At 42.4% G+C, this 24,333-nt stretch overlaps 1 protein-coding gene across 2 annotated transcripts in view; it reads left to right on the plus strand.

Annotated features, from left to right (window-relative positions):
* Positions 1-11,466: 11,466 nt before the first annotated feature.
* NUAK1 (NUAK family kinase 1) overlaps positions 11,467-24,333 on the plus strand; it is a 75,847-nt gene continuing 62,980 nt past the window's right edge. For both annotated transcript variants that reach the window (XR_013231390.1, XM_077339710.1), the window contains exon 1: positions 11,467-12,105. Coding sequence is in view for 1 of the 2 variants with exons in the window: in XM_077339710.1 (XP_077195825.1) it covers positions 11,788-12,105 (318 nt within the window). In the remaining variant the exon portion in view is untranslated. The remainder of the gene's footprint in view (positions 12,106-24,333) is intronic.

Here is a 24,333-nt window from a genome sequence, read left to right on the forward strand (position 1 = left end):
CAGTTGGTTTTAAGGTTCTGGAAGAACTTAGAATCATAGAATCATAGAGTTGGAAGGGGCCATACAGGCCATCTAGGCCAACCCCCTGCTCAACGCAGGATCAGCCCTAAACTTCCCATAGATGCAGATGGCAAGTACATTGAGGAGGTTCATGGGCCTCTGGAATTGGGAAGCCATGTATGTGCAGTAGATACTGAGTGCTCCTATGCATCCTTGCCCATACATTAGATCTTGATCGGTACTGTGGGTCTCCGCAGAATAAGATGGGTGTTAGAATGGAAAAGGAGGAGTGTTCCTCCTTGTTAAAGCCAAAGCCTGACTCTCTGTAGGGTTGCTGGACTCCTACCTTAACATGATTAGTTTTACTCTGGTAGAGCAATTACAGTTCTTGTATAACTTCCTGGGGACTCAGAGATTTTCCCAGAACCTTGTCCACATGTGGACTAACCCATCACATGCCTCCTAAGTTGTTTTTCAAGCACAGAAAATGTCATCAATGCATTGCTTTAGGGTCTAGCATGTCAGTCATAGCCCAGGGTTACATTTTTTGCTGTCTAGGAGTCAACATCATCCAGCCAGCAGTAGAGTATGTTAATCATGGCTAGGATTGCTGTAATGATGCTGCCACAGGCTTGTATTAGGCTTTTTAAATTTCGGGGATGTTTAAATATTTGCATATTATTTGTATGCTTATTTTAAATGTGTTGCATGTTATTTTAAAGATGCTGTAAGCCACCATGAGCTTGCCTCGGGAGTGGCGGGGTAAAACTCGAATAAATAAATAAATCCAATAAAATGAGGTTGTCTAGGGCTGTGAGAAGACTTTTACAGCCAAATGTTGGGGAGCAAATAGCTAAACTTTCTGCAGTCTGTTGTAGGGTTGCTAGACTCTAGATCAGGGGTAGTCAAACTGCGGCCCTCCAGATGTCCGTGGACTACAATTCCCAGGAGCCCCTGCCAGCATTTGCTGGCAGGGGCTCCTGGGAATTGTAGTCCACGGACATCTGGAGGGCCACAGTTTGACTACCTCTGCTCTAGATGGTCATTAGTTTTCACAGGGCAGAGATAAATTCCCATGGATAAAATGGCTGTTTTGCCAAATGCAATCTGCGATATTATATTCCGCTGAGGTTTTTCCCCCATCACTCTACAAACTAAATAACATTACTTGATAAGTGTTGCAATTCAAATAGATGCTAAAGGAACAGGGACTGGATTAAACACTAGCTAGGGTTTTGTGCTTCACCCGCTGAAGCGGCCAGTCCAGCCCAAATCAGCCAGCACCGTGGTGTGTGGGGGAGGGGTGGCACTGGCACAGGTGCTGCCCCTCCCCCCACGCTGCAGTGCAGGCTGCTTCGGGCTGGAACGGCTGCTTTGGCGGCCGAAGCGCTCAACCCCACTAGCAACCTTAGAAGGAAAATGAAGATCTGGGTTTCTTGTACCCTGCTTTTCACTACCCGAAGGAGTCTCAAAGCCGCTTACCATCACCTTCTCTTCCTCTCCGCACAACAGACACGCTGTGAGGTAGGTGAGGCTGAGAGAGCTTGGATAGAACTGCTCTGCAAGAACACCCCTAAGCGAACTGTCACTAGCCCAAGGTCACCCAGCTGGCTGCATGTGGAGGAGTGGGGTATCAAACCAGGCGCTGCAGATTAGAGGCCACCTCTTAACCACTCCATTGAGGGAACAATTGGAAGGCATCTTGCCTAGAGAAAAGAAATGAAGAAAAATGGGGCATCACCAAAGTAAAATTAAGATGGAAGAACCAAGCTGGTGCAGAGGGAAATAGATTCTTTTTGTATAATTATTAAGGATTCTATTTTCCCCTGCACCCAGGGAAGAAGAAATATGGATAGACACAGTTGTCCTCAGACCTGTTTAAGAAGCTCAGGGGCTTCTTGTACACATCTGTTAAATATGCAGGTGCTCTCTCCAGGAGTTTTGATAAATGGATTGCCTGCCTTCCATTTTAAACACCTGCTGACTTATAGCAAGGAAAGGAGCCAACCTGCTTTAGTAGCTGCTTGATCTACAGAAATTAGCAGGTGAAATGTTTATCTCCATGCTGTGAAAAGTTCCACCTGCACTTTCCTGAGGTTGAAGTGAAAGGAACAGGCCAGCCTCAGCCTCCAATCCAAATCAGCAGAAGACAGGACATTATGAAAGATAACAGGATATAATGAAAGATAACCTATAAAACATGAAATGGGCCAAGACTATGGCGATAGGTGCTCTGCATTTACGTAATTACAACTATCTACTGTTCAGATAATTCCCTGCTAAATTCATCAATAAGCTATTGCTCCTTTAAACTGCCCTCATCCAAAAGCATCAGAAGATGATGAAGATGAGTTGGTTCTTATATGCCACTTTTCTCTACCAGGAGACTCAAAGCGGCTTACAATTGCCTTCCCTTCCTCTCCCCACAACAGACACCCTGTGAGATAGGTGAGGCTGAGAGAGCCCTGATATACTGCTCAGTCAGAACAGCTTTATCACTGCTGTGGCAAGCCCAAGTTCACACCTGGTTGCATGTGGGGGAAGAAGCTGGAAATCAAACCCAGCTCGCCAGATTAGAAGTCCGCACTCCTAACCACTACACCAAGCTGGCTCTCAGTGGAGCAATATCCTTTAGCTTTCATGTAATTAAAGTGCCCCTGGATGCCTGCTCTATTCTAATTACCCTTAGGACTCTTGCCACGGAAAATACAGGTTCTAGGCATATTGTGGGAACTATAATGAGGGCATAGCTGTGTGCTCCTGGGAGTCTTTTGCCATTTCCTTCCATACACTGATTCGCCTACATCTGCTATTATTTTGAGACAGTTGTCCAGACTTAGTCTAGCCTTAGTCTATGCTTCCATCGGATTTTAAGCATCAGATCTGTTTTTCTACAAGAAGCGGCCAAAGTAATGTTGCCAGGGTTTCAGGGGAAATATTGCTTATAATAAAAATGCAAAGACATATATATATTGAATGAGATTCTTTGTCCATTACGCGATATCTGTAAGAAATAATATATTCAGAGTAGTGAGCCTGTAACTAAAATGATAATTGGGGTTCTCATTGGCCCCTCTTTAAAAATAGGGTTTTGCTTCCTAGTGGTTATGGAAGAGCCATTTCTCTTGTCTTCAAATGCGTTACTGATGAATGCAGGTGAGCAATTTTCATGTGAGGCAGAAATAAACTGAGCTGCAATGGGCACGTTGTCGAAGTGATGAACAATAAAATGTACTCTTGTTCTGAAACCATGTGAGAACCAAGACTGTACAGATTGATGCGCTGAGCATTGCTTTTCAGAAATAAAGACAGATAGCCTTACAAAAACATAACAAAATCTGCGCTCAATGGCACCTTTAAGACCAACAAAGATTTATTCAAGACACTGAGTAAATCTTTTTTGGTCTTAAAGGCGCCATTAGCCTCAAATGTTGCTGAGGACCAACACAGCTACCCACTTGAATCTAACAAAAACATAGTCTTGAGTCACAAGTCCTTTCTGTAGACATCTGCTCTGTTCCCCTTCATCCGTACCACCTGTAAGCTCTTTTTCCTTGCCACCGTGGACATGATTTCCCCCATTACGTTATTTTAATACTTGTGAGTTCAACACAAATAATTTCCAGTTTATGCAAAGATGGACCAAGACCCAGGCATTTTGGATAGCATGGTTTTAGTTGGCTCACGATAATGAGTTTCACCACTTGATGGAGCTATAGAAATAAGCTTTTCTCCATCATTCCCCACCGGTGACTGATGAGGAATAAAGCAAAAGATTACAAGATCTGCCTTCCTTCATTCACCTAAGTGCCTTTGCGTGATAGGAAATATTGCCTTAACAAATAGGATGTGTAATGGCACATTGTGAGTCTGCACAAGCCAGTTCCTTTGCTGTGATGACCTAGCCATCTGCTGTTGAACGTATAGGATCAGAATATCTTTATTGGCACACATAAGACAACATAGTAAAAAGAACAATAAAATCAGAGTCCGGTAGCACCTTTAAGACCATCAAAGATTTATTCAAGGTGTGAGCTTTCGAGTGCAAGCACTAGAGTGCTTGCACTCGAAAGCTTACACCTTGAATAAATCTTTGTTGGTCTTGAAGATGCTACTGGACTCTGATTTTATTGTGCTACTTCAGACCAACAGGGCTACTCATTTGAATTTATAGTAAAAAGAAATTAGATATTTAAAGGGTTACAGTGTTCATTAAATCATGAGTATGATTTAGAATAACCAATGATATCCTGGCTACCATCACAATAAATTCAGGGCCTTTGTTACTTAATAGTACATAAATCAAATGCTTCTCATCCACACAGAACCATTTCATTGTCTTCAAGTAACCCACTGAAGGACGACGCATTTGAACAAACCTAGGATGTTCAATAAGTATATGGTAAAGTGTGTCAGGATCATTACATCCATACAGAATCTTTTAGAAGTGGGAATTTGGAGAAATCTGCCCTGAGTTACATTTGAGGGGAAGATGTTTAAATGTGCTAACAGGTATGCTCTTCTTAAAGGGTATATGACCAATGTTTGTATACTGGGATAGTCTTATATGATATAGGGATGGCCTGAAATTGAGGTCAGCATATGCTGTTAGCAATAATTGGGTATCAATGTCTTCCAGTCTCCTGCAGAATGTATAAGGCAATCTGTTTTCAGAGGGCACCGAGAATGTAAGCTGCTTTAAGGAATGCAGGAAGTGGGATATATGTTTTAAAATAAAGCAAAATAAATCAACAGCTAGCGGGAATATGCATTGGCTGAAAGAACCTGTAGTTCTGCCCTGAACTTTTTGGATCCTTTCATATTTCCTTTGGGACCAGCACAATCACTGGTGCCAAATCTACGTTCTTTAGTCACTGGCTAAAATAGAAACGCTGCCGCATAAACAACATATATAACAACAGTTTAGAAAGGTTTGAACAGAAGTTTATATTTAATCCTTGCACTTAAATAAGACACCCAAGATTAATTTACCATGTAACTATTTTCAGCCTTGTTCATACTTCCACTTCCAAGAAAAGCATGCTTTTTCTCTGCCGCATCTGCTACTCCCTGTTCTATCTGTACTTACTCCAAAGTCATAATATGCAGTTTCTCAAGCACCATAAAAATGTTTCTATTGTCTTTATGAACCTTCTATTTAAGGCTGTGTATAACTGACTCCTACTGGCCACAGCTTAATTTGACATCACCAGGGAGCATATTTTCTTATCATCAGTTTTGCCCTACGGGGGTTCAAGGAGCAACTTCTCTTGTAACTATTTTTATGAGACAGCTAGTATGGCCTCGTGGCTAAATCTGGGTATGCAAGAAATAGAACTATTCCACGTGAAATAATTTCCCAGTTATACCACCTTCTCTTCCCCTTTTCTTCATGCTAAGAAAAGAGGGGGCAAAGAGGTGAAGGGGCCATGGCCCATCAACAGAGCATTTGCACACTGCTTTGCATGTTCAGTGGCACACTTTCCATCTTCAGCATGTCCAGTTAAAAAGCCCAGGCAGAAGGTGATGTAAAAGTTCTGAGACCCTGGAGAATTGCTGTCAGTCAGAACAAGATATTACTGACCTTGATAGACCTGTGATAGAGAAGCTTGGTATGTGAAAGAGAGAGAGGAAACACCTTACACTGCACTGGAGTAAAAGAAGTTATAAGTTTGTAATTAAACAGATGCATAAATTTGGAGCCATATGGTTAGGAACATAGGTGGTAGAGCGTACCTAACCAGAACTCGTTTGCCAGTAACTGCTACTGGGAAGAGGCAACCACAAAGAAGCACAAGAGATTGATATGGCTTTTATCTCCTCTGGTCATGAGATCTTTCTGTAATCTGCATTTGCTTTCAGGAACTGCGTATGGAAGGCCCACCCACCTTAAGGGGAGACACAGCATTTGCTGGCAGGGACTCATGGGAATTGTAGTCTGTGAACATCTGGAGGACCACAGGTTGACTACCCCTGATTTACGGTACATTTTCATTTGAGAAGTGGCTACGCTATCTGTAATGCACATTTGCTTTGGATGCTTGTACATTCTCTTTGTTTCAGACATGACAAAATCTGATCACTTCTCCTAACAGTAATTTATTTCAGCTCCTTGTGCTAAACTTGAGTCCTTTGTATTCAGTTCTTAAATATTGCTTGCCATCGCGGATACTCTATGCTAATAGTAGAAACCAGAAGAAGAAAAACTTATCCTACAGATACTTACGGAACAACGAATATGCTTAGTAGAACTTAAGATGGCCTCAAGGGGAAAAAATCATGCTTGGCCACATGCTACAGGATTAAGATCTTCAGGATGTGGGCAAATTTACTCACTGACTCAAATGGTTTAAGCCAGGAAAGGCATGAGTAAAGTGCAAATGTGGTCCTAAATACAAAGTATTGCATATTTCATCACTTTTTTATTGTTTGTGTTGGTGAAGTGACTAGTGTTGGCAGCTCACAGCTCGTTAGTGAGAAAAATATATAACATTCAAGCAAATCTGGAAAGAAAAAGGAGTTTTGTTTTTCTTCTCTTTACTGCAGACTGCTGATGCATATGACTTTAACCCTGCAAGGGTTAAGGATCTGTTGGATTCATTCTTGAGTGGGTGCCATCTCTTGCATTCAGCATTTGAGTATCATGAATAACGTCATAAGGAAAACAAAAGAAGTAAAAACTGAGAATAAGGATTTAGAAATGGTAAACAGGACCCTTCCTCTACAGTAATTCTTCTTTGTCTGTACAGTAATTCTACAGACAAATATGGCTACTCATGTCAGTCACCCATGAAGAATAAGAGTTGGTTTTATACTCCACTTTTCTCTACCTTAAGGAGTTTCAAAGCAGCTTACAATCACCTTCCCTTCTTCTCTCCACAACAGGTACCTTGTGAGGTAGGTGAGGCGGAGAGAGTCCTGAGAGGACTGTGATTGACCCAAGATCCTCCAGCAGGCTTCATATGGAGGAGTGCGGAATCAAACCTGGTTCTTCAGATTAGTTGCTGCTCTTAACAACATCATGCTGGCTATGAAGCGGAAAAAACAATAACCAGAGGAAAATAGCCACAGGATAAAGAAACAAACAATGTGCCATTTAGGCAAAAATGGGATCTTGAAAGTGATAGGTTTCTTTTGTGGCTGTGATAAAAGGTGGCAGCAGCAAGAAAGGAGAAATGGAGTGGTGGAAGATCACCTCTGAAGGACTGGCTTGTTGAGATATTCAGCTGCTGCAAACAAGTACCATGTGCCACCTGTCACTGGCCCAGGACCAGCAGTGTTAACAGCGTCACAGTGGCTCACCTCAGATCCAGGCAATGACGGGTTCAAAAGCCATGACATACCCTCTTTGTGTGGTTCCTTGAGCAGCGAACCAGCCCTGCCCCGTGGCCTCAAAAGAAGTGAGCTTCCAGCTAGACCTAGATGGATGCAAGAATTTTGGAGCTCAGCAGTTATAGGTCTCCTTTCCTTGCAAATTAAACAGACAAGGATAGCCCAAGTTTGTGGAGATCTGCCAGAGTTCAAGCAAGTTCTAAAGCAGGGTAATGAATTCAAAGGATGAAGGTCGCCCCCAATATTAAAGAGGAAAAAACTCTTGGGTCCTAAAGACAAAGCAACGGCATCCCCCTGATGACATCCTAAATTAAGCAGATGCCTTATCTACAATAATTGTGTGCTAATAAGTTGCAAATGACTCCTGACAACCCCAGAACTACGGGGATTTCATAGAATCATAGAGTTGGAAGGGGCCATACAGGCCATCTAGTCCAACCTCCTGCTCAATGCAGGATCAGCCCAAAGCATCCTAAAGCAGGGCAAGAGATGAGGTGGTTTACCATTGCTACCTTCTGTGTAATTTCATTCTGACCATTGTTGTTCCTGCCTAACTTCCAAGCTCTGATGAGATTAGGGTAGGCTGGACTATCAAACTGATGGAATATTTATATTAAAGGAAATAGTTTATTTATGTATTGACATTATTCATAGTTTGTCTTTCTCACTGAGTCTAAAGGTGGCTTATATGATGTTGGTCAAACATCCAGTCTCATTAACCCTCACTCGCTCAAGAAAGTGTCTTTAGGATTGCAGCCATAGTCTTCGTAAAAAATAGCAGTACTACAAAGTTTCATCCTTAATCCACTTCAATCTCTTTTTTTTACAAAGTTCTTGAGGAAAGTACCGTAATACTATGTATTATGTATTTTAAGACACTGTAACCCGCCACGAGCCATAAGGGAGTGGCGGGAAATAAATCGAATAATAATAATAATAATAATAATAACAACAACAACAACAACAACAATAACAATAATAATAATAATAGTACCTTGCCAAAACCAACAATACACAAAAATCAACACAAGAGACAGATGGCGACTCTCTTTCCTTCGTTAATGGGCATTTAATGAAGTACGGTATCCCTTTTAATGGCATTCTAACAAACAATCAGTATCTCCATCAGAATATATTGTCAAAGGGTGATGCACATTTTGAAATAGTTACCCAACCCATGTTGATGGGGCTTCTTTGGAATATTCTGAATCTCATGTGACTTGTCCCAAGTGCTTGATTGACTGAGTCAAAATGCTGAAAAAGCTGTTCTTGGGATTAAAGTGAGGGAATCCGTGACAGTAATTCTTTTCACACATGACACTAAATGTCTCATGCAAATTCTGCTTACATGTGTACACTGATCTATGTCTCTGTCAGAACATATTGTAAAAGGGTAAGACATATTTTGAATTAGTCACCAAACCTATATTAAGGGGTGTCTTTGGAACATTCTGCTGAAAAAGCTGTTCATGGGATCAAGTGAGGGAATCCTTGTAACAGTAATTCTTTTCACACATAACATTAAATGTCTCATGTGATTTCTGCTTACATGTGTACACTGTTAATATGGGGAAGCGAGCAAAGAGGTAGATAGCCATTTTAAATATATATATTTAAGAACATCTAAAATTGATTCCAGTGCTTGTAAGGCTGATGTCATCCAAAATGCTCCTTTCACTGGCATGACTTAAATCCATGCTGGTATAGCAATAATTCTCTCTGGGTCGTTTTATCTGACTAGAAGCTGGACAAGGCTGCATTATTCCATTTAAGGATTTAGGTGGGTTTAACTCTTCATTGAATCAGATCTTTTGTCTTTACAAACCTAAGCCTCCCACATCCCAAGTAAGGAAGAAGAAAACTTTAAGCCTCCTTCCTAAAATCACTTCAGTTGCACAGTTCAAATAAAAAACAAAACTTGACACTGTAGGTATATTATTTAAAAACTCCTTGCTGACAAAACCCCTCCCAAAAAAACTAGCACTGGAGGCCTTTTTAGTCCTGGCCCCTACCTGGTGGAATGAGCTCCCGGAAGAGCTGCGGGCCTTGTGGGAGCTTCTGGCATTCCGCGTGGCCTGCAATACCGGGGCTCTTCCACCGGGCTTACGGTTGAAGCTAGAGCTGTAGAACATCAGATCCCCCCCCCCCGGAAGACAAACCACCATGTTGATCTATCGTCAATGGTGGAAGTGCATCTTGACTGTGGTGTCCACCAGGGAGTTGGTTGGACTAGAGGTGGGGTTATTTTTACCGTCAGGCTGTTATTTACTGCTTTCATGAATTTTATTGGGGTTTTTAATGGGACTTTTATTGTATGGGGCTTTTATCATGTAACCCGCCACGAGCTGGTTAGATGAAAGTGGCAGTTAATAAATAGAATAAAATAAATAAGTTTTCCGCTGGCAGACTGAAGTCCATTCAACCTCATTTTGACAGCCCATTCTTCTGTACATGCATGCCTGCAAATTCTGACTGTCTCTCCCACATCATATTACTGCCTGCTCTTTTGCACTATGGGCTAGCCCAGAGATAGAGGCATAACTAGCATCAGTCAAGTGAGGCCATGTTTGAATAGTGGCTTGCTGTATTAGCAGCTTCAGAGGGTAGCCATGTTGGTATGCAGTGGCGGGGCAAAGGCTGATCCTTTATTTAGACAGAAGTGGAGATCTGAGTCCATTTAGCTTAGTCAGAAGTTGCTTAAAGTTTGAGGGGTGTGTGTGTGTTGTAAAGTATTCTTGTAAAGGATGCAAAGGGACAATGTATATTATAACCAGGGCTAATCTAATCAAGAATGCTTGCAAGGGATGCAAAGATACAATGTATATTGTAATTAAATCTAATCTAATCAAGCTGATAACAATATACATTGTACTTTTGCATCCTTTACAAGCATTTCTTACAACAACCCCCCCCCCCCCAAGGACTCAGATCTCCACTTCTATTTTATTGTGTCCCATGAAGCTTTGACACTTGAAAGATTACACCCTGCAACTCTAGTTGGTCTCTAAGATGCTACTGGACTCATATGTAACTGTTGTACTAGTGGCATAATCTTACACACTGGTGCAGACCATTGACAAAGATGTGAGCCGTGGCGTTTGATGGTGACTTTGTGCGACCTGCCTGTAAAAATCTTTAAAATTAGAGAATCCATTTGGAAAGATTCTCTTAGGTACAAGTTGTGCCCAAAACAAACAAGACTGCTGTGGCACTTTAAAGACTGACAACTTAAAAAAAATCATGTCGGGACAACCTTTTGCAGACTTCAGTCCACATCATCAGACCTATGTGTATGAAGAAGGCTTTAGTTCAAGAAAACCTACACTATAACACTAATAATTACTAATAATACTCATAACAACAACAACTTGCCACAGGACTCCAATTGATTTTTGCTGGTACCATCTAACCCAACGACTCCCCCAGACTTTGATTCCAATGCAAAATTACTTTGGGGGGAGTCGTTACTGGCGCACAAATGAATCCCCCCTCCCACTTTTCGGTACTTTCGAAAGGGAGCACCCGGCTTTCTAAGGCGCCTTAATCCCTTTGATTGTTCGCTTCATTGTGAAGGGAGGCCCGGCTGCTGTGACGGCCCTCCATTGTCTCCCGTGGAGCCGTGAAATGAAAAGGAGCCCTTTCGGGATAAAGGCCATCTGGGACTAACCCTGCATCCCCCCCACACCCCCTGTCGCTGCCCTGGGAGAGCGGCAAGAAGAGCCGGGCGGGCGCAAGGGGCGGCTCCAGGCAGCAGACCCGGCTAGATCCACCCGGCGACTCCCCCTCCGAAGCGAGGCGAGCCAAGCCCGGCCTCTTCCCGGCCCAGACACCGAGCGCCGACCCCCCCGCCGGGAAAGGGCGGCCGAGGCGGGGCCTGGTAGCGGGAGCTTGCCTAGTGGCCCAGGCGAGCGCGGCCTGGCTGACAGGGACATGAAGAGCCGCCTCTGCCTCGCCGCTTTATGCCGCCGGGCTCTGCCGCCGGGCTCTGCCGCCGCCGCCGCCTCCAGCCGCCGCCGCCCAGCCCAGGCCTGAGGAGAAGGGCCCTTCCTAGGCGGCCCCCTTTCTTAGGGGCGGGCAGGCTTGGCGTGTCCCCCCGGCAGAGGGTGGGTGGGTGGGGGGTCGCTTGTTTCCCAGTCCTGCCTCGGGGCGCCTGCACAAAGAGCGCCCGCCCGCTCGCCCGGCCCATTCCCCCTTTCCTTTCCTTTCCTTTTTGTTCCCTGGCGCGTCGCCCACCTCCAGCTCCAAATTCCCGCCTCCTGCCATGGCCAACTGTGCGCCGAGCCGCCGCAGCAGGGGGTGAAGCGGAGGCGGGAGGGCGGGCGGGCGTCCCTCGCTCGCTGGCTCCAAATGGGTCTGGGGCTGGCCCTGGTGGGGCACGCCTGAAGGGAGGGTCCCGGAGGCTCCTCCCGCCCTGCCAGGAGTGCCTCTGCGGCGCACGCAGGGTGCGAGCAGGAGATGGATGGGACCGAGCTGGATGGCAGCGGCGCAGAAGCCCCTCAGCAATGCTGCCGGGCGGCGGCGGGCGGCGGCGGCGGTGAAGCAACAGGCGGGGAAGGCGCCTCCGCAGCCATGGAAGAGCCCCCCGGGGAGCCAGCCTCGCCAGGGGCCGCCGCCTCGGGCATCGCCGCCGCGGAGCTGAAGAAGCAGCAGCAAGGCGTCAAGAGGCACCACCACAAGCACAACCTGAAGCACCGCTACGAGCTGCAAGAGACTCTGGGCAAGGGCACCTATGGCAAAGTCAAGAGGGCCATCGAGAGGTTTTCCGGCAGAGTGGTAAGGACCGCGAGGCGCTGGCCCTGGTGCTCTGTCTTGGGGATGCTCCACGCCGGAGCAAGTCGCTGGTGAACCTTCCTGCCCTGACAGCCCTCTGTATGCTGCTGCTGCTGCTGCTGCTGCAGTGTCTTAAGGGCATGTCCAAGCTGTCTAGCTTGTGGCCGAACCTTCCCTACCTTCCCTCAAGACTAAAAGTATCTCACCTTGGCCTTGGCTCTCTGCTCCTGGCTCTAGCTGTCAGTTTGCCATTGCATTTTGAGGCTTTAACCACCCCCAGCCCACTCTGGGCTTCAGGGTTCAGGGAAGAGGTCTGTTTTTGAAGCTCCCGACTGTATCTGAACCCAGAGCTTTTTCTGAAACCCTTCTGGAAGTCCTGAACAAGTGCTGTGCTATCAGTTGCATTTTTGGCCTCCTTTCTAAATTTGCATGTTCTCCCTGTCCCTCCCTTCCCCCCCAGCTCTCAGGCCGTTTGTTGTTTGTTTAATGTGTGGGCATACAAAGTTCACTGGAAGATACCATATTCTCTTGTGAGTTAAACAGAAAAATGCTCTTCAGGTTAAAGGCATGTTTAAAGCAGGACAGCATCTTCTCTACTCTCAGGTGAGCGCCAGAGTCCGCTTGGTTCATCCGTGTTTTCTAGCTCACAACCTAAACAGACCAGACCTGATGCTCTACTGTGCTGTAACTCCTGTCTTTTGTCTAAGAACTCCCAAGCAGCACAGGAGAGCCCAGATATGCGTAGGATATGCTTATGTAATAAATAAGAGGCATTATTACATACTCCACTGCACTGAATATCCATTAGCAGGATTCTGTGCCAGCATATGTAGGTGTTGCATTTGAGCACACAGATGCTCTTCTGTCGTGCTGTAAGCATAATTTTTGTTCGAAGCAGGTTGATGTGCAGTAGTTCTGGCCTAACTGTGTTTCTGGGTTTCATTTATTGTATTCTCCTGCTCAACAAATATCTTGAGCCAGATAGTGAAGTAAACCAAACAAATACAACAAAAGTGCCCTCCCTGCCTTTGTATGATGCGATTATGTATTTTGCAACCTCATTCCACTTAGGAACGTTTATGAGCTGTAGCTTTCTAACAATGTGATCTGTCAACATTAAAAAAATACCCACAAAGCACTATGGAAAGTATGCTTAAAGGCCTTTTGTCTGCCAACAAGTCTTAAGGTTATATTATTTCATTAAGAGGACAGCTAAATTGAAATCAGAGATGAATGTACATGCTCAGTGAGTGCATGATTGTTTAAAAACAACCCTGCCTAGACTGTGTCATATTACATGCATTTCAAACTAGCAAAAGTTCTAGGTTACATTATAGGTTAACATTTTACATTTCCAAGTGTATCTTTTTCAGATTGGATTATTGTTTCCCCTATAAATTGGATTACATATCAATTTTTTTAAAAAATTCTGGGTCCGCTTTTAGTCTTCTTGTAAGTCTCCACAAGTGGGCCTGAGATATAACTTGTAGTTTTATTTTTGTAATTAATTAATTAATTAATTAATTAATTAATTATATTGCAGCTTTAGTGGCAAAAAACATAGACAGTGGAATGAAAATTCCTAAATGGAGTAGCAGTGGTGTGTGCCATTTGTCTACTGATATTCTGGGATTAAAATGCACCGCTTTCATATATTCCATGGCTCAGAGTGGCATTTATTAACATAAAGTATGGAACATGCTTTTGTTGCACTTCTGAAAACACATACAATCTATATACAGTCTGCTGCATGGGGTTAAAACTGATTGCTATGACTTTGTTCTATGTGTACTTCTTGGACAGTTTTCTCTTCCTCTCCTATCCCTTGAAATGCAGAATTTACATTTTTACATAGTCTACTTCATACACAAGAGGAGAAAATTGTGAAAAGGTCTGGACTTGCTGAGGCACAGGGAGTTCATTTAGCTTTTTCCTTTTCTTTCTTTGCATGGTTTCTGTTTTCCTTAGTCATCAGCATTTATAGCATCATTAAAATGGTTGAATAGGCTGTACTGTGGCCAGCAGAGGGGGTTTTCGGAGCAATGTGACAGGCATCATTCCGATCATGACTTCACAGCAAATCCTCAAAGAAAGAGACATAAAGTCTTAGAAAATCTCAAATGTGCACTCTCACCTATGTCACTTGCTTGCTGTCATATTGCTGGGTTAGGTAACCTTTTCCTACCCAACATCATGTAAATATTTGCAGCCATATGGCAACAGAGTGCAAACTGCAAACCTTGGCAACATCTCTAGTAACCAGCTCTCTCACAGTTGTCTACACTAAAATATATTGATGAATTGCCAGTTGGGTATGTGCAGCAGCAGGTTGCAGAGCATTGTTGTTTGAGTAATCAGAAACAGTTATGTTAACGGGAACCTGTGATTCCCCCCCCCCTTTTTTTTGGTTACAATACATTAAAATCTACAAGACTGCTAAATTAATTGTGGTATTAAATTGGTGTAAATCAGAAGGATTTCCATTAGAGTCAATGGAGCCATGGCAATATAGAAGCAAAATAAATATGGGTATTTTAATGTCTTCAATATTTTTTATTGAATCTAGCAGGAGAGTTTGCATTGTCTTGGGAGGAAAGAGGATTTTGAAGTCGTAAATTATGTGCACTGTGCTTCTTTGTTTTCCTTTTCTGTGCGTATTTATATCTGGGCTGGAAAAAAAACCATGTACCTCATCACACAAACCCTTAAAAATTGCTATCTAGGAGTCTGATGCATTTCCCCCAACTCTGTAAAGCCCTAATAATCACTTCTAGAAATCTGACTTTTTCAACCATAGTTTATGTGGTGACTGGGAACCTGTGAGGTGGATTATGGATATATTATATTTAATTTGTTGTTGGAAACTACTTATTTAGACTTATTTAACAATATAGCAGCTATAGGCTGGGTTGTGTACTGCATTAAATGCAGCAGCACACCCACCATGTACTGGGATAGTCAGCTTTTCATTTATTTATTCATTAGGACAGTCAGAGTAGGAACTGAATATTGTATGACATCTTAAATAAAGGTTTAAAGATAAAGAGCAAACTCAAGAGGTTCACCAAGTAGCTGAACTTGGTGAACCTTACACTGAACCTTATGTGGGAGCTTTATCCATGTTCTTATGTACATTTGAAAAGAAAAACATTCATATGCTGTAATCTGCCTTGAAATTCTTTTTTCTTAATATTGTTAATGATTATACTTGTGGATGGTGTGCTCAACAGTAGACCCATATTTTCACGAGAAGTGTATGAGATTGGCCCATGGACCCTGTAGATTTTTTGCCTTTCTCTGGGCATAGAGCAGGGGTCACTGTGTGTATGTATGTATGAAAAGTAGCAGTCAATTGCCTGCATTGGACAGTGGGTCAGACTAGATGATCCTTGGTGATACCTTTCAGCTCTTTTTTTCTATGAGATGTATAAAGAGAGGAGGTGTTGTATGTCTGTTGTGTGTGTTGTGACACAAGGGGAAAGGTGTTAGTAGATCTAATATCAGTTTTGGGGAGAGTGCGTGCCTCTCTGTGACAAATGTATTGGTCTTACATGGGGTAGTTTTTTTTTCTTGGTTCTTTAGTAAAACAATATTAATAATAGCATTTATTTATGTTGCATCAAATGAATTACTCCTTGGGGTGGGCAGTAAGAATTTTTCTTCCTTCCCCTAACAGAGAAACTTTTTGCCTTTTATTCTGAGAGCTGGTATCTGTGCACAATATTTGTATGTTCTTTTTTCAGGAGCTATTTGTGGGTCCAGCTGGATAGCTCCATGGTCACAAAGCGAATAGTTTTGTTCCTAATGCAGGCTTCTGCCAGCTGTCTGCCTGTCTTATTATGCTGTTCCAGGTAGCCTAATGACTGCCCTTTGGGCTGCCCTTGAAGACAGTCCATGAATTATAGATTGTGTAGAATGCAGCAGCCCAGTTATTAGCAGGGGCTAGCTGACAGGCACATATCTTGTCTATCTTAAAACAACTACACTGGCTGACCATTTTACAGCACAGGACCTACATATCTAAAGGGCTGTTTTCTCCTATATTTCTCTATGTGCTGACTATGGTTCTCACATATAGACTTGTTCTCAGGTTGCTGTCTGCTGGCTGTTCCCCCACTTAAGCATTAACCAGCTTCCATACCTTTTCCACCTTGGGGAACAAGCTCTTTGAGGAGACTTTATGTGTGTATGCCCTACGAAATTATATTTATCAGTGCTTTTAATGGGGTGTGAACTGGAAGGAATGGGGTTCTAGAAGGAGTGGTTATTGCGATTTTATTTTATGTGTTATAAATGGTCATTTGTAAGCTACCTTAAGCCCATAGGGAACCACAGCATACACATGTTAATAAATAAATACAATTGAAAGAACTATGTAGATATGAAAAAGACAAATTGAATAACTTCCTTTGAAACAAATTGCCCGTTGTATTAGAAACCCAACCCAACCCCTACCACTTTAGGCATGTGAAGTGGAACATGACATTTGGAAATGAAATAAGCTAATTTGTCCTTAGAAAATATGACAATAAATACATTTTCTTATAATCTGGTTTTAAATAGGGATTGATTTAGTTATTTATGTCTTCATTTAACATTCTGACCGAACCTGTAAATGGCTATAATGAAAAAAGAGACATTATGAAAAATATCTCCATACACAGCACTTTATTTTTGATCCTGCAAAACCCATAAGCAATGTTGTATGGTGATGGACATAAATAAGTGGGAAGATTTTGCAATAATATTCCAGTCCTATTCCAGCATTCGCTGGCAGGGGCTCATGGGAATTGTAGTCCATGGACATCTGGAGGGCCACAGTTTGACTACCCCTGAACTAGGGTGATGGGTTCTTAAGGAAGAAGCTATTGAAAGGACATGTTCTAGGAGTTATACTCTTCTTACATATTAACAGTGGGTTTTTTTAGAATTGCACCATGTATGCAATGAATGGTCACTTGGTGGAAGCAGGGAAGAAGGTTCATCAGCATTAAAATATGGCAGCTTTAGAAGTAAGGAGATTGATCATAAGCTGTGAGGCAGCAGTAACAGGTTTTAGGAAGCTGAGACCCAAAGGTTTAAGAGGCTTAACTGGAGGTCAGATATGTGTATGTGTGCAGGCTAGGCAATTTTCAGCACACATGCTGATCTGTGGCATACCAGAACATTTTGCTGGAAACATATGGCTGGTCATTTATCCAAGCAATCAAGTTGAGCTCCTAGGGTGTTGGCAGTGCCATTGGGGTCAGAGGCATGGGAGAAGACCATGAGCATGGCTTATGATGGTTATCACATCCTGCATGTATACAGGCACCACCCTAGTTTGTGGTGTTGGCAGTGGCATTGAGGCTTGACATGCCCTTAATGAGTCTGGCTGAGTACAATCCTCATCTTCTCTACATCTTTGTTTGCCAGGACACCAACCTCTTCACAGGTAGTTGTTGCAGTTTCTTTTGCACATTGGCCAAAAAGGCTTTCCACTGCCATATTTATTTGCACTGAACATTTGGTGAGTCTGGTTTGTCTGTCTGTGTGGGTGGGTGGGATAGAGTGTAGAAGTTACAGGATTGAGCCTGGCATTAGGCTTTTGGACTTTGGTTTATGGCTTGCAGTGTTAGGTATTTTGGCCAAAATAAAGCTGCCTGAAATGAAAAGCACAATGGAATACAGTTCATTGTTTGCCAAAACGCTCTCAACCAAAAGTTTTATTGCATTGTAATGTGTTTTTACTAATAACTTGAAAACATCATTTGAGAAAAATCATAACAGAAGGGATATATAACATTAAAATATTTGTGTTGAGCTATGCATGTGCATTTTAAATGTCATTAAATTCAGGATTAGGATATTTTACATGACATATGGAGGACATTATATCTGGAAGTATGTATATAAGATATGTTTGGGTATCATACGTGCTGGATAAAGCTGTTTGGAACATGTAATTCCTGATAAAGGTTGTTTATTCTTAACAGAATTCTAGTCACAGATTCTTTGTAATAGTATGTTATATATACCAAATGCCAGTCTTGCACATTCTTTTAAAACAGATGTTGATATTTTATGTGTCCATTTGGTATGACAGTTAAAATCTTGGCCTTTTGCTAGATATTTGTACAAAAAACTCAAAAGTGAGATAAGTGTGTCTGTGTAATATTTGATGACCTGTTTATTTAAGCCACAAGGGTATCCAGGTTTTCCTTTGTGTTCTCCTGCTGTTATTTCCGAAGTCAGCCTTTGCAGTCAAGCATAGCATTCTCATTTGTCTTGTCCACATGAAAGACTTTAGGCATCTGTAAGATATGGTTTGTGAAGTATCTCATTTTAAACAGCACATATTTATCACCATGTCTGTGCAGACAACACTCTATGTTGTATAAATTAGAAGATCCCAGACACTGAACACTAGGGGGCTGGGTGAGATATTCTAGTATAGTGGTTGCCCATGCTGATCAAATATCTTGGACCCATGCCAAAAATTCCAGATGTTTAATACATAGCGAGACCCTCCATTAAATTTTAGCTACAGTTTGAAATGGGGGGAAATGTCTCTCGTTAGCTTTGAAGATATTCAAATTGCAATCAAGAACACATTTTTAAAGCTTCCACCAGCATGTGTACAATGAACTAATCCTTAAATGATTTAATTAAATAAATTAATGTGTATTGCAGCTGTTCAAAGGATGAATGTTTGCTACTTGCTGTGAAGTCTGGAAAAACACTAGGCTTTAAATTTTTCACTGATTGAAGATTGAATGCGAACCCTAAATCTGGAACAAGTTTGATTATTTGGACCTTGTTTCTGTACAAGTGGAGGATATGAATAAAATATGTGATGATTACTTTTTCTTGACTAATTGGCAGCTATGGGAAAAGTGTTTGATAGGATTGGAATGTTATGGGATCAGACTAGTCTGGCAACTGAAGAAAGGATCAGCTTTCAAAATATAAGCACTGTATTCCATAATTTTGTGGCTGTAAACACAAGTATGATCACCAGCAGTCTTCAAATAAAGGTTGGATACACACTTTTCTTGGATGCTTTAGGATGCTTTCGCCTGATCCTGTGTTGAGCAGGGGGTTGGACTAGATGGCCTGTGTGACCCCCTCCAACTCTATGATTCTATGATCATATAACCAATATATCAGATATTTTAAAATAATATTTTATTAGAAAGATCAAACATTCATTCAGCTTATTATTTCACAATTTCATCTAGTAAAGAGCTAGGGATCACCTGTCCACTTTAAGGCCATTCTTCAAATGTGATTCCTGTTTTTGAAATAGGAACTTGCCGGTGGACAGAAAATTTGAATTGTTGGAAATCCAGCACTGATTGGAATCAGATGATACAGTGTCAAGATTTGGGAAATGGGCACTTCGCTTTTTGCATTTAGAATCTTAATATCTATAACTTGGCAACTAATGTTTGAAGTGTCCCACATAATAGGGCTATTCAGATTCAAATTGTGCAGAGTTGCCTTGGCACAATGCCTTCTATGATCTGAACACTAATCAAGTTGGGAGGGATGCCTCTGACTCACACTTAAGAACTGGGGATATGAACACCTACTCATATTTCTGTTTAATGACAGATGATAGGCTTCGTGTTCAGCAGCTACTGAGAACAGGCTTGAGAAATGAGACTGAATGCAAGCAGCACAGGCAGTGACAAAGCTGTTGTTCCTTCTAGTTTTGCTGTTCATTTTGGACCCTGCACACAAGAGTAACCTGAGTAGGAGGAAGCAATACCTGTCTCTAGGTTTCTGTTTTAACATGGTCAGCTGACAAGAACAGTCATAGGAAAGTATATTTGTGTGCCCATTTCCCTGAGCCATGAAATGTTCCAAGGTGTTTCAGCAATTCCAAGCATACTCTGCCTTTCTCTGTCTCTTCCAGAATCAGAATTGCACTTCTTCTCACAGAGAGGTGTGTGTGGGTCACCTCTCTCAGACCCCGGGAAGCTAATTAACCAAAGTTGTTAAGGCCCATAGGAGGTAATATGTACCATTCCTTTTGTCAGGTAGGGGAGACTGAGATGCAATGATCAGGATATTTCATCAAGGAGCACGTTTATGTTGATCCATAGCATAACTCCTTCACGCAACAAATTGTAATAATGGAGGGAAGTCCGGCTGGCCTTTTTGGTCCTGGCCCCTACCTGGTGGAATGAGCTGCAAGCCCTGTGCGAGTTTTCAGAATTCTGCAGGGCCTCTAAAACTGAGCTTTTCCGTGAGGTTTATGGTTGAGGCCAATATGGCCAGAGAGATCTACCTGGCCCCCCTTCCAGGTAATTCTGAGATGGTTACGAGTGACATCCACACTCTCCTCCCTCCCACTCCGATGTGAATTGTTGAGACATTGAGTATAGTGATTTTTCCCCCCCGCCGTACCTTCTTCCTTTTTGATTTGATTATTGATTGTAATTTTTATTGGCGTTTTTAATTAGGGTTTTATGGGTTTTTATCCTAATCTTTGTAATAAATATGATGATGATGATGATGTCACTTTGGGATCTTGTAGGAGCCACATTTATGCTAACAATGTATGACAATTTGCCTATCTTAAAAATGTGCATTCTTAATTTCTTTCTGATTTGGGGAGTCATTGCACTAGTTTTTTTATGAGGAATATTGTCTTCCTCAGAATCTGGTACTGACCAGGTTGGTGCTATGCTGTGCTGTAAAAGCAAAGCATAGTATCCAAGTATGGCTTCAGAGGACTTAATTGTACTCACACAACAGCCACTGGTGTCTGTCCCAGCTTGAACCTGAGTTATATATGTGAGTGTGTGCAGTGCTAGGTGCTTAAGTTTATTTAACCCTCCATTAAATCAGGCTAAGACAAATGCAAAGAACTCCTTAATAGCTTGCACTACAGGAGATGAAGTAGCAGGCCAGTATTGTACTTCTGTTGCAGGCAAATTAATGTGAACTTGGTAGATAGTAGTCCAAGTGTGATGCTGCACAGAAGTAATTTTGCCTAGGACCATTTATGTACTGGAGGTTTCATGCTGGGCTGCAGGCTGGAGTTTCCGTCGTGGCAGGTTGCCCCACCTCTTCCTGCACCCACACGGGGGAGCATTTGGCCCGGTGCACCTCATCCGCCCCCGATTTGTACTCTTGCATGAGAGCTGGGGCAGTGAAGTTCCCAGTGCATAAATGGTCTAGATCTTGCATACAAACATTAGCTAAACAAAATTAATTTTTTTTTTCAAAATGAGGAATACCAGGCTGAGACACAATCCTGGTGTAAAAAAATAATTCCCTAAAGGCCTTTTCAGTGGTTCACATCATTTGAAGAGGAACAAACAAGTTATTTGCCTTCCTTGCGTCCCAGTTTCTTTTGCAATGTGATGACAGCTGCAAGTCTGTCTTTACAACAGAAGTATGGGAGAGGAAAAGTATGACGTTTCTTTCTTTTCTTTACTACTGTGTAAGTACGAACTTGTTTTTGATGTCCCCCGCAAGATGCCCAGGAGCACTGTGATGCCTGCCAAGTGTTTTTAGAAAGTGGGTGGGGCTAGTTGGGACTAGTGCCCAGCAAGGGTTCTGATTGGCCATTAGAGTTCTGATTATCTGTACAGATGTTTTTAAAAATTACTTCTGCAGCAGCTGGCAGCAAGCCATAAAGATATGCACTGTGTAACTGAAAGTAAGGTGTGAAGGTAAGCAAGAAAGTGAAAAAATATGTTCATTTCAAAAGGTGTTCTGCTGAGCAGAACTTCTGCCTGAAATGTTGAAGAGTTAATATCAGCACTATGCATATCCTCACTCCCTGACATTTTTGAGTTGGCTCCATCTTCTGTGGCAACCATTTAGTGGTTGCATCTACCACCCTGAGTCAGAATTCCAGTGGAGTCTGAAGGCTCAAAAAGGATGAAGATCCTTGAGCTTGAAAGCTGTGGTATCTCGATGTGAGGAAAAAATTGCTATGAGTGCCTGGACATACAGGGGAGGAACAAAGACCATTTTCCATTTCAAATTCACAGCCTTTTGAATACAAGTTCACTGCCTTTTGCACAGAAAGAACAAAAGTAAAAAAAAAAAAATTCACGGCTGCAGTGAGAAAGGGAAACTTCATATTTGGGATTATTAGGACAGAAAATGAAGATAAAAAGTCCAGTATTGGAATTTCCCTGTTTAGATATTTAGTGTAGCCTTTGCAGTACTATGTCCAGATCTGCTCTCTTTCTCTCAAAAAGGATATTCCAGAGATGGACAAAGTGCAAAAAAGGAACAAAAATGATAAAGTGGTTAAAGCACCTTTCCTATGAGGAAAAGCAAAAGAACTTGGGACTTTTCAGCTAGATTTGAGTCCAGAACCACCATAGAAACCAACAAGATTTTAAAGGTATAAACTTGTGAGAGTCAAATCCCCCTTTGTCACGTATCTCTAAAAATCTTGTTGGTCTCTAAGGTGCTACTGTAGTCAAATCCCATTGTTCTTTTGCAGACCACTATGACTACATTTTCAGGCTATCTTCTTGGGACTTTTCAGAGTAGACTGTGATGGAACTGCTTCCACTTTGCAATCCCTGTTCCGCCTTGCCCACCATGTGTTCTAGCTGGTTAGTAGTACGGTAGGGGTACACTTCCTCATCAACTTGACAGGTCCGGAAATGCCTGTGCAGCTGCGTGTGTAGATAAGAACAGCCTGGCTAAAAATATATATAGGAATTTCTGACTGCCCCTCTTAAAACTGATCAAATAAAAAACATACAAACAAAGCCGTGGAGGGATTCTCGCCTGGGAATCACTTAGTTCAACAGAATGTCCTTGGTTGGCACTTAAGCAGTGTTTTTTTAATATACTTGTTAATTTCAAAGTACCAGCCCCTATGCTCTTGATACAGAGATCCTGTGTATACAGCCAGCACTTTGAGAGCTCTCTGATCAGGAAATCCTTGTGGTCAGCTTCCAGCCCTGGCTCCCCCGACCAACCTCTCCTCGACTAAACATATTAAAGGATGTGGAGAGACCTAATGGTGTGTGGCTGAATTTGGGCTGCCCCTCTCTTCCCCCCCTGAAAGGCCTGGGTAGATAACATTGCTTTGCTGCAGCCTTCTTTATCGTCCTGCAAGTGTGCTTTGATGTAATGAGCAACGTTTTTTTCTATTGTTGGGGAATATCTGCTGGGTTCATCACTTAGGTCAACAGAATGTCCAGGGTGGATGCTTAAGCAATGGCTGTATTTTCTACCCTTGTTAATTTCAAAGTATCATAGCCTGATTAAAATAAACATATTATTTTTGGATGTTTGATGCTAAAAAAAACAGCCCTGTGCTCCTGATACACAGAAGCCTGATTTATTTTCTCTCTTTCAAACACACGGTTTGCAATGGAATCCTTTGCATATCTCTCAACCTTGCCCCACAGTTAACCCCCCCCCTCCCAACACATATTAAACAATGTGCAGAGACCGCACAGGGTCTGACTGGATTTTTAAATGGTAGATCCAGGATATTTCAAATCGTTTTTTTTAAATTATCCAACCCCTCTTTGAATGTATCTCTCCATGCACTAGATTTGTGTCAATTAAAGGCAATATCATTATTACCAGCATGTAAAACAAAAAAAGCACCTACTCTACACTCAGTATCCAACTATGACTTGATTAAAATAACAAAACGAATTAATTTTGGATCTTTGCTAAAAAAGCATACCTGCAGAGCTGGCTGCTGTACAGATTTACACATAGGGAGTGCTCTGGGACTCCGAGGAGTTCTCTGTGTCGCTGGAAGAAGTCTCAGAGTGTGGAAGGGATGGTAGGGGTTTTTTTGTGGGGGGGGGGGGAGTCAGGTGAGTGTATGTAAAAAAGCACCTCTGCATTTCTTCCCTATACACTCAGTATCCAACTGTGGCCTGATTAAAATAACAACATGTATTAATTTTGGATCTTTGATGCTAAAAGCCAGTCCTGCAGAGCGGGCTGTTGTACAGATTTACACTGTGCTCTGGGACTCCGAGGAGTTCTCTGTGTCGCTGGAAGAAGTCTCAGAGTGTGGAAGGGATGGTAGGGGTTTTTTTGTGGGGGGGGGGGGAGTCAGGTGAGTGTATGTAAAAAAGCACCTCTGCATTTCTTCCCTATACACTCAGTATCCAACTGTGGCCTGATTAAAATAACAACATGTATTAATTTTGGATCTTTGATGCTAAAAGCCAGTCCTGCAGAGCGGGCTGTTGTACAGATTTACACATAGGGAGTGCTCTGGGGCTCCAAAGGGTTCTC

This window comes from Paroedura picta, chromosome 5 (genome assembly GCF_049243985.1).
Source record: "Paroedura picta isolate Pp20150507F chromosome 5, Ppicta_v3.0, whole genome shotgun sequence".
NCBI classification, from domain to species: domain Eukaryota; kingdom Metazoa; phylum Chordata; class Lepidosauria; order Squamata; family Gekkonidae; genus Paroedura; species Paroedura picta.